Source organism: Oryzias melastigma, linkage group LG11 (genome assembly GCF_002922805.2).
Source record: "Oryzias melastigma strain HK-1 linkage group LG11, ASM292280v2, whole genome shotgun sequence".
Classification (NCBI taxonomy): domain Eukaryota; kingdom Metazoa; phylum Chordata; class Actinopteri; order Beloniformes; family Adrianichthyidae; genus Oryzias; species Oryzias melastigma.
In genome coordinates, this window is record NC_050522.1 from 16676327 (window position 1) to 16686282 (window position 9956).

Sequence of the window (9956 nt, forward strand, 5' to 3'; positions counted from 1 at the left end):
CTTTAAACTAGAGGACAAACAGAGGAAATGAGTAAAACCAAAAAAAAAAGAAGAAAAATTCCCCAAAACACATGACGTAAGCTTAAAGAGTTCAGATTAACAACAAATTATAACCCAAAGCAATAAATAGACTAATAGCATAAAATAATGTCAAAAACTCCTGGTAGAAACTGCACTAAAGTGGGTAAATATAACAAGAAAAAAAAGACTCAAAAGGAAACAATTTTGCAGAAAAAATTAGTGATTTAGTGACATCTAGTGGTGACACTACATAGTGCAATTCTGCATTCATCTATTTGAAAGAAATATTGTCAATTCAATGCTTTAGTGTGTTTTTATAGTATTAGGATTTTCTACACAGTTTAGCATTACAGTAATCCAACATGGCAGACTCTAAAAAAAAGAGGATCTGTGTCACAAAATAAAAATCTTAGTTTACCTTAGTGTGCGAAACATTATCCTGCTAACATTGCATAAAATGACACATGATTTAGAGCATTCTGTAAAAGTAGGTTTTACTTTTGCTTTAGTAGTCAGGCCTAAGGGTTTCAATTTAAACAAATATTCAATGTTTTGTATTAAATTAGCTTAAAATAAAATACTAACGCCTCACCTTTGCAGACATAACCTGAACTGTGGCTTACTGCTAGTAAAGGTGGTCTTTGACCTGGTGCATGCAAACATTAAGCTGATTAAAAACAGACTCTTTTTTTTTTTTTTTTTTCGAGCAACTGCAGCTTAACTCACTGAAGAATGGCAGCTTTTCTAAAACCGCTTTGTTTCAAATGACTTAATTGCTATGATACAACAGTTGATTTTTTACCAAGCTATTCCAAATGCTAAAATCAGATTGGCTAATTCCTGTCGCAAAGCATCTCATAAATAATTTTTTTTAATTCTAGCTTAAAATAGGAAAACATAACAACTTTTGGGTAATTGAAAGTAAATTTGAGACAGTAAGCTGTGTAATCCTATTTTATTATTTTAAAATATCGCTTTTTAGGTATTTGGAAACATAGGAGTTTATAATTTGTTATGCACACAAAAAACATAAAATCTCTCTTTTTATTGGAGGTTCTCCTTACCAAAATATAAAATCTATTTGATTTTGTGTCGTAAAGTTCAATTTAATTCTGTTAATGCCTCATTTTTTCCAAATCTACCTAAAAAAACAATTTAATCAGGTTGTGAAAAGTCGTTTTGTACTAATTAAAGAATCAATATATTAAAAGCGTTCATTATCGTGACAAAAAGTAACTGTAAAGATGCTTTTGTGGGGGGAAAATACAATAAATTAAATGTGACTTAAATCAGCATTTTCTGATCAATCTTTTACACCATTTTTATAGATTATCTGTAGAATTATGTGGATTAATCTGGATACACGCATTGTTTTGTAACACTGATAATCAATCTGTTAAAAGTCAAAGCAGATACTCAACACAGAACTATGTCTACTTATCAGAGGCACATTGAACCCAAAAAAAGATTAAAATATGTAATAAAACTACAAATATGAAGTATTCATTTAAGCGAGGGGAATTTAAATGTAACTGTACTGCTAGGAACGTTCTAGTTCAAGACCAAAGCCTGGAAATCCTAAATAAATGAACTACAACCTTTTAAATGCTTATATTTATTACTAAAACCTGAATGAGCTGCTATTCTCCTGTCTGCATGTTGCGTTTGGCTCTCAGTGTGAGACGTTGCCAGGCCAACAGCAGCCCTGAGAATACAAAAAGTCCCAAGAAAGCCGAATGACTCAACAACGTGAGAATGTTCTAGACTGAACGCAAGTTCTTTCCCCCCTTTCCTTGTGATAGTTAGCTAAAAATGGTCCGCGAAGGCAACAAAACGTCCCATATGTTTTAGTAACCTATTTCGTGATTCCGTCAGCTCGTCGTTGTTTCTTGTAGAAGGTTGTGTTCGTCAGCTGACGCTTGTTTAGAGTTGGCTAACCCTAGCTAGAGTGCAAGGAGTGTTAGCCCACATGCTAACAAATGCCAAGCTAGCCGGTTAGCAACTTCAAATATCCTGGCGCTAATATCTCTCTATTTGATGCTAACGATCATAATATCAAAGTAATAAAGCTAAGACAAACACGCACACTTTTAATTCAAACAGCCCACGAAATTTCAGGTACTCTCAGTAAGCCGGCAAAGAGTGGCGACGGATGCTAACGAGTTAGCTTCCTAGCTGAAGTTGTGGGCAGGGGCATGACGTTGGAGCGTCAGTAGTAGAGATCCGCATACCTGAGTGACAGAAGCATCTTCTGCGATGGCGATTTCCTCTTTGTCTTTAGGAGTTTTCACTGTGACCTTAATAATAGTTCCCTCCGAGGCTTCAGGTTTATTGTTGTTGTTGTTATTACCAGGATCTGCGGCGCCTTGGTCAGCCATCTTTACTCCGCCGATGGAATAGCTCGGGTTCGGCGTCAGCTTCCGGGTCACAAGAAGTCAAAGCTTTTTTTCCCGTGAGACTCCGTCTAGTTAAAAATTTACAGATGTTTTACTCAAAAAGTAGCTTATTTTAACACAATTTGGAATAAAAACGCTTATATTACAATAGGTTGTGCCATATGATTTCAAGAAAAAAGGAGGGAAATCCATAATAGTGATGTATAAAAGGAATTTTAGCAAAAGTCTGTTATAAGAATTGCAACATGGAATTTTTCCCATCATGCAACAAATGATTCATTAAATCCAGATAAAATTGACAAAATTGTAAATACTGAGAAGAAAACACAATCACTGTCCACCAAATTACTCAAATGAATCAAAAATAAAAATAAGTTCAAATGTACTAAAAGTCGAATAATGTAAATTATGAAATTATTTGTGCATTGTTGTTTAATATGAATCACAAAAGTGAATTTATTCAACCCAGGGCAAAAAAGAAACCTAAAAATATGGAGACAAATAAGTATTACCCTGTTTTATGCATAATTCTTGATTTGTGTATAACTTTGGATTTGTGCATGTGTAATTCTTGATTTTTAACGTCATATAATAGATTTTGTACATAAGTTAAAAAATTTACAAAATTTAAAAAAGCACAAATAACAATTAACACAAGCACAAATTGAAATTGCAACAGCTTGAAACTAATTACACATGCAAATCTTTAAAAATTACGCATAAATCACCTCTTACACACAAATCTGTTGTGAGACTTATTTCACATATATACATATATATACTCATACATATTTTCATATAAATATACTGTCTGATATGGTATTTCAAAATCACTTCTTTTAAATGATGTATTTTGACACTATTACAACTATGTTTACATAACCATAAAATAAAAAAATCTTGTTTCCAAAGTAATTTCACTTATAGGATCCCTTCTTGTAATGTCAAACTTTGTAAGACCACCCTATTGAAACTGAGTACTAAAGTGAAAACACTACTACTACTGCTAAGTTGACTTACCCATTACATAAAACCTCATAGTTTCTACAAAGTCATTTCACTTCTCACTTATAGTATCCCTTCTTGCAATTTCACCCACAAAGTTTCAGACAGATCTGATGTAGTATTTTGTAATATCGCCCTATTGACATTAGGTACTAAAGCGAAACAACTACTATGTTGAACTACCAATGAAAACTCCTAGTTTCCACAAAGTTAATTCACTTCACACTTATTGGATGTCATCTGGTAATTTCACACAAAACGTTTCGAACTGATCTGATGTAGTATTTGGTAAAAACAACCATTAGAATTCTTGTATTATTGCACTTTTACTACTATCTTAAAATACCCATATAATCTATTACGAAATACCGAGTAAAATACATGAACGCTGAAGCTCCAGAGTTAATTTTGTTGTTATAATAAGCTGGCAAGAAGTCAGTGTCTCAGAAGTGTTTGAATAAACTTTTAAATGTTGTTACACACTCAGAATAACAGTTTTGTTTTCTTTTTTAAGCGACAATTCCGGTTTAAAAGTCAAATTAACTAACAAAGGCCTCCTGCGTGATCAAAGTCTCTGAAAGTCAAAAAGGCTCAAACTTTCCACAGCAGAAGAAGCACAAGAAGCACAGTGGGTTGAGGAGACTTCAGGTAATAGTGAGGAAGAAGAAAGAGGAGGAAGAGGAGGAGGAGGAGGTGTCACAGGCGGAGGAGTTTGAGGCTGGTGGGCTCCTCTCAGCCATCAGTGAGCTGGAGGTTGATTCAAGCTAGACAAAGACGACTCATTTTAGCCTCTATTGCATTAAATGTTAAGTCATATTTAGGAAGCCATTGTTTGAAATAAACAACAAAAAAGAAAGAATAAAATATTTAATTTTGCATGGTTACAAACCAAGTAAACCTGTAACATGTTATAAATCACAATGTATATTTTAGTTATATATAAATAAAAACTCAAGTGTAATGTGAATGTGCTGCTGAGTTTGATATATGCTCTTGTCAAAACGAAAAAAATAAACAATTTAAATCAGAATTCTGTTTTACAGGAAGTTGAGAGAAATCCAAATGTGTAAGTTCAGCGTAAATACAGTTCTTATTTTAAACACTAGAGGGCAGTGTCAATGCATTTACATTGTAACATGGAAAGTTTGATTAATAAAACCTTAAAATATGCAGAGATTTGTGTTGTTTTTGTTGTTACAGCTTTTTCAACCAAGCTCTTTGTTTGAAACAGTGGATACACAATATGTAAATTCAAATATGAAGCAAGAAGGCTACAAAAAGGTATTTATTTCTATATTTTTTCTTATAAAACCGAATATGAAACTGAATGTTGCAATCCCAGTAACTTGTTGCGCACTGGTGGCGCGCGTCATGACGCGCGTTTTTCTTCGGTCTCGTGCGCTCTGACAGCTGAGGGGAGCAGAAGTCTCAACTTCTTTGTAGGGCAGACACGTTTTGTTAAAAACAAGCAAAAAATGATTTCTTCATCCGAGGCTGCTGTAACACTAATGAACAAAGATCTGCTCTAACTTGTTCATCAAAATCTCTGACATAAATTTGGCGAATATAAACTTGTCTTTTTAGGAACTGGCTTTTCCTGATTGGGTAATAAGATTCAGAAACAAGTGTACTTCTATTAAATTGGTGTTTTATGTCATTTTTTCACCAATCTGAGTTCATAAGAGTCTCCACTACTATGACCTATTAATATTTTTATTTTTATTCAGAATTTCTCTGTCAATATGATCTTTTTGAACTCACACATTGCTTGTCTGTTTAAAAAAAAGGTAAAAATAGTTGAATAATGTTCTTTAATTAGCCTCAAGGGAGTCAAAACATTGTATTATAATGAATAAATGTTTTATAATTCCTTTTTGTATTCATATTTTTGTAAGCTTTTTAGTTATTTTAGTGATAGTTGTTTTTTTGTCATCATTAAGGGATGTTTTCTAACTATTTTGTTCAGATTTATAGCTAAACAAAATATTTCAAACAAGGAAAGCACATTTTTATGTGGATATGCTTGTGTCTAACTCCAAAAATACTTGATACGAGTCAACTTTTTAAAAATTCGTTCTAACCATAAAAGTAGTGTTTCAAGTGGAAGAAAATGAATATTGTGGAATTCAAGTCAAATTTGACAAAATAACATGTTTTTGTATTTTTGTGTTATTTACGTCACATCATTATCATCATGGCTATATGTGACCAAGTTTTTGTCAAATATTTGAACTACTTATGTTCATTCTTCTATTCTTTTATTACTGTACTACGAGTATTAGGTCATTTTTCCTGCTTCTTTGTTCCATTCTAACACAAGTGACTAAAATTATATTAAAACAAAAACGTAAAGTTTGAGTTTGAGCTTTGATGAGGACAATATAAAAAGGAAAATGAGGATTGTTTTTCTTTTAACTGTGTTCATTCGTTGTTTTGTAAAGTTTTTATTGATTTAACATCCAATTTTGTTCTAAAAAGTAGTGTATACTGTGTAATTTCTTGTTAGTTTTTTCGATTTAGAACATGCTCTAATGTATAAGCACAGGAAATGCTTTGGTTAATAAGCATTTCTGAGGTATAAACGTGTGAAACACTTCACTTTACCTGCAAGCTTGTGATTTAAAGCAATATTAATTTTGTATAGAGCGCGGCTCTGCAGAGGAAATGAAAATGAGAGATTGCTTTCATGGCGTTTCATACAGCCCTCCATATGTCATGCCCCCCGCGGGACGGCAGTGAAAGAGAATGTGTGTTTCAGCAGGTTGCATTGACATGGACAGTCCTGCATGCCTCTGCATATTCCCACTTCTGGAGTTCACCATTAACAGGGTAAACAAAACAAAAAAAACCTACCTCAAAAGATACATGTCCCTGAGCTCTTCTTTCCAGGGCCCCAATAACCGTGCATGGTTACACATACATGCACAGAAGTGCAGGGGTCACACGCACGCCGTGTTGCAGGGGGGGGACGCTGGCAGCAACAAAAGGCTTTGCCGGCGTCGACAAAAAAAAGACACAGGGACGACTTTTTTTGGTGGTGGCATTATTTGGGAGCGACCCCTCCCCTTTTGAGGGAGCAACGGCCCTCTCTGTTTTCCATCCATCCTTTTCTATCTTTGCCCCCCGCAGGGTGAGCAGAAGAGAGGGTGCGTTTCCAGAAACACGGTAAGGGAACAAATGCGGCCGCGGGCTGGGAGAGAATTACCTGTCAGGGTGACGGAGAAGCTGACAGAATCAGGAATTATTTCACTGCAGATGAACAAAGTTTATTTTGAAAAACAGATTTTAGAGATATAAGAATCAGAAAGAACTTTTAAAAAATGTCTCCTGTAAAGAAGAGGTAACTAAATATCTTGTCTTTTTTTACTTGAATGTTTTATAAAAATCAACATTTTTAAATATTTAAATCTGTTGGCTTCTTTTCTGATGTTTTAATTTAAATTATTGCAGAATTTTCTGTAAAATAGACTAAAAATAGGCTTTAAACTGAATTTTCATATTATTTTCCTGTATTGTTTTTCATTTTTTATAAATATTTGTAACACTAAAGACAGGGAACCTGCATCTCTGGATATCTTACATGTGACTCTTTGACCCCTCCATTGTGGCCTATCTGGTTAAAGAAAGTAAAATGTTTTTAATTTAAAAAAAGTTACTTTAAGGTAATAATAAAATCATTTACAAACAGTTGGATAAAACAGTACACATTAGACGAAATAATTTTTTAAGGCTCTGTACCCAAAAAAAAGTCTTTAAACTTAGGCAGAATTTGTGCAAATTTTCAAATTTTGAGCAAATTCAAGGATTTTAAGTGTTTGAAAATTATGATAAAGGTCACTAAATTAGCTCTGATTTGATTACAGTTCATTAGATGCACAAATTTCTGTCTGAAATGTGTAAATCATGGAGAAGATCCTATGTGAAACAAGGTGTCTTTTATTTTGAAAGGACGTCATGCAACCCTCTTTCAAAAGTTATAGACGATTTCACATTTTGGGAAAAAATGCTATTTACTCTTCATGTTAGTAGAATTAGTTCATTTAAATTTAACATAATATTCACAATAACATAAATTCAAATCAGTGTTTTTTTTTTATTAAGGGTGAAGTGAGACTTTTTGGCTCCTACGGGGTTGATGTCAGCAAAAATCAGCCCAAATGACTCTTTAAGAGCTAAAGGTTGCAGACTCCTGACTTAAAACTTTTATTTTAAAGCAAACATTTGTTGAGGTTGCAATAATGAACTTTATTTTGACAGTTGTTCTGCAGCTTCCCCGTTTTCTCAGCTCAAGATGTACAGCTTCATGGGAGGGGGCCTCTTCTGTGCCATCGTGGGGAACATCCTGCTGGTAGTCTCCACTGCGACGGACTACTGGATGCAATACCGCCTCTCCGGAAACTATGCCCACCAAGGCCTGTGGAGATACTGCATGTCCAACAAATGCTACATGCAGACCGACAGCATAGGTTTGGTCCCAGAAACAGCTTTAGAATGTGTGATTTGGAGGACCGTTTTCAGGGATCTCCATGTTTTCCTCCAGCGTACTGGAACGCCACCAGGGCCTTCATGATCCTGTCTGGGATGTCGTGCTTCGCGGGCATCATTGCCGGCATCATGTCCTTCTCGCACTTTTCCTCCTTTGAGAGGTTCAATCGCTCCTTTGCTGCAGGGATCATGTTCTTCATCTCCAGTAGGTTTCATGACTTTCCTTAAGATGGTGTAGTTCAACATGCATCCCCGAGAGTCACTCTCATTCATCTCTTCTTTCAGCCTTCTTTGTTCTGCTGGCTATGGCCATCTACACTGGAGTGACCATCAACTTCCTGGGCCGGCGGTTTGGCGACTGGCGCTTCTCTTGGTCCTACATACTAGGCTGGGTGGCCATGCTCATGACTTTCTTTGCAGGTAACAAGCAAGCAGCTAAACTGTAAATGTAGAATCAAAAACCTTCTTTATAGTTAAAAAAAATTGTCATTTCTTTTGCAGGTATATTCTACATTTGTGCATACAGAATGTGCGAGTGCAGGAGAGGAACCAACCCACGCTAAAATAAAGAATAAATAAATAACAGGACACTTTTACTTTATATATCAGACAAGCAGAAGGCACCAGGTATTGCTGACTGATCTACTGAAGACATGAAGTTTCATGGCGATGCTGGAGGCCTCTGAGTCTTTGCTTGGCATGTTTAAGTCACTTGAAGGTTTAGTTTTTTTTTTAAATCAATAATCATGATGGTACAAAGAGAAAAAAATACATTAATAAACACAATTATGCTTCTAAGTATTCTTTGCCATTTTTTTTTCTTTTTTTTATTGGTTTTGTTGTCAAATGAGGTTTCCCCTGTAGTTGTAAAATTCACCACTAGATGGCAGCACTCAAACAACCTTCTGGTTTTTGGGAGTCCATCTATAATTTTCTGATAATTAAAGTTATGGGAATATGTTTCTCAGCAAACAGGTCATTTTTTTGTCATTTTTACCCACAATCCTTTAATATTTATGGTAGAAACAACTATAAACCCTCTTTTTTGCCGAGGAAACCCTTCAGGGCAGAAGGAAACAGTGAACTAGAGGCTCATTTTGTACAGGAAAAGGGAGAAAGCAATACTTCAAAGCATTACAAGTCTGTCTCAGGTGCTCCTTAAAGCCATTTGGTGCTGTTTCAATTTTACAGGGAGGGGGGGCTCTGACAGAGTAAACTGCATCTGCACCGCTGGGCTTTTTATCGTAAAGGTCACCGCATCTACCAGCAGGAAATTTTCTAATATTTCTGTTGGATGGTCAACTGAAAGTAGACAAAGGCTGTTTGCGTGTCGGCTGTAACCAGCAAAGCAGAAACTAAAAAAGGACAATGTTCAGAGAACCGGGGGGGAAGCCAGGGCGGGGGCCGCCACTGATTGTTCTGCTGTCGTGAGATGACGTTTCCTCTGGTTCCTGGTAGCTCTCCATCAGCTGTGAACGCTTTGGCGGCATGATGCTCGGTGACACAGAAACAATGGCAGAAATGTAATCAGTCTGCAAATGTCCATACTTGGTGCAGGCGGCCGCTGGAAGAAGATAAAATCAGGAGTTCTGTGCGCGACTCTTCAGATTCTTCCATAATCCACCCCAAAGCCTCAGTCAGGTCTGATCTTTTCTATAATAAAGACTGTCGGCGTTAGCAGACTTAAAAAAAACAGCATTTTTGTTGAGTTTTCACAAAGTACAGGATTTATTAAATGGACTAAATTAAAATATTGAGCATCTGATGGTTGATAAAAGTCAGTAAACGTGAGTTTTGTACTTTAACACTAAAAGTTAAAGCTGCAGATATAGAAAAAGAAAGAGAAAAATCGTCACATTCTAATACATTTATATATATAAATGTATTTTATATGAGGGAGCATTTGCCACTTTTGAAGTGTGGCAGAATGAAAGGTCATTGCAAATTGATCAAAAACAGTTTTATTATTGAAGTTAATAATTTAAGGGGCTAACTTTTCACCTAATAATATAGTTTAGAGGGTTTTTTTACAAAGCTTAAAGAAATTTG

The 9956-nt window shown here is 35.3% G+C and overlaps 2 protein-coding genes across 2 annotated transcripts in view; one reads left to right on the forward strand and one right to left on the reverse strand.

Moving 5' to 3' along the window:
• Positions 1-2447, reverse strand: part of ubqln4 (ubiquilin 4) — a gene marked incomplete in the record, with an annotated part of 8124 nt that extends 5677 nt beyond the window's left edge. Inside the window, 1 exon segment of the mRNA XM_024298912.2 lies at positions 2253-2447. Coding sequence (XP_024154680.1) covers positions 2253-2399 — 147 coding nt within the window.
• A 4061-nt stretch (positions 2448-6508) lies between these two features.
• On the forward strand, positions 6509-9030 carry LOC112137310 (lens fiber membrane intrinsic protein). The gene is made up of 5 exons (XM_036214156.1): positions 6509-6587; positions 7680-7888; positions 7963-8112; positions 8193-8327; positions 8409-9030. Exons 2-5 carry the CDS (start codon positions 7714-7716, stop codon positions 8468-8470), a joined length of 522 nt encoding a protein of 173 aa, XP_036070049.1. The 5' UTR covers positions 6509-6587; positions 7680-7713; the 3' UTR covers positions 8471-9030.
• Positions 9031-9956: the final 926 nt, after the last annotated feature.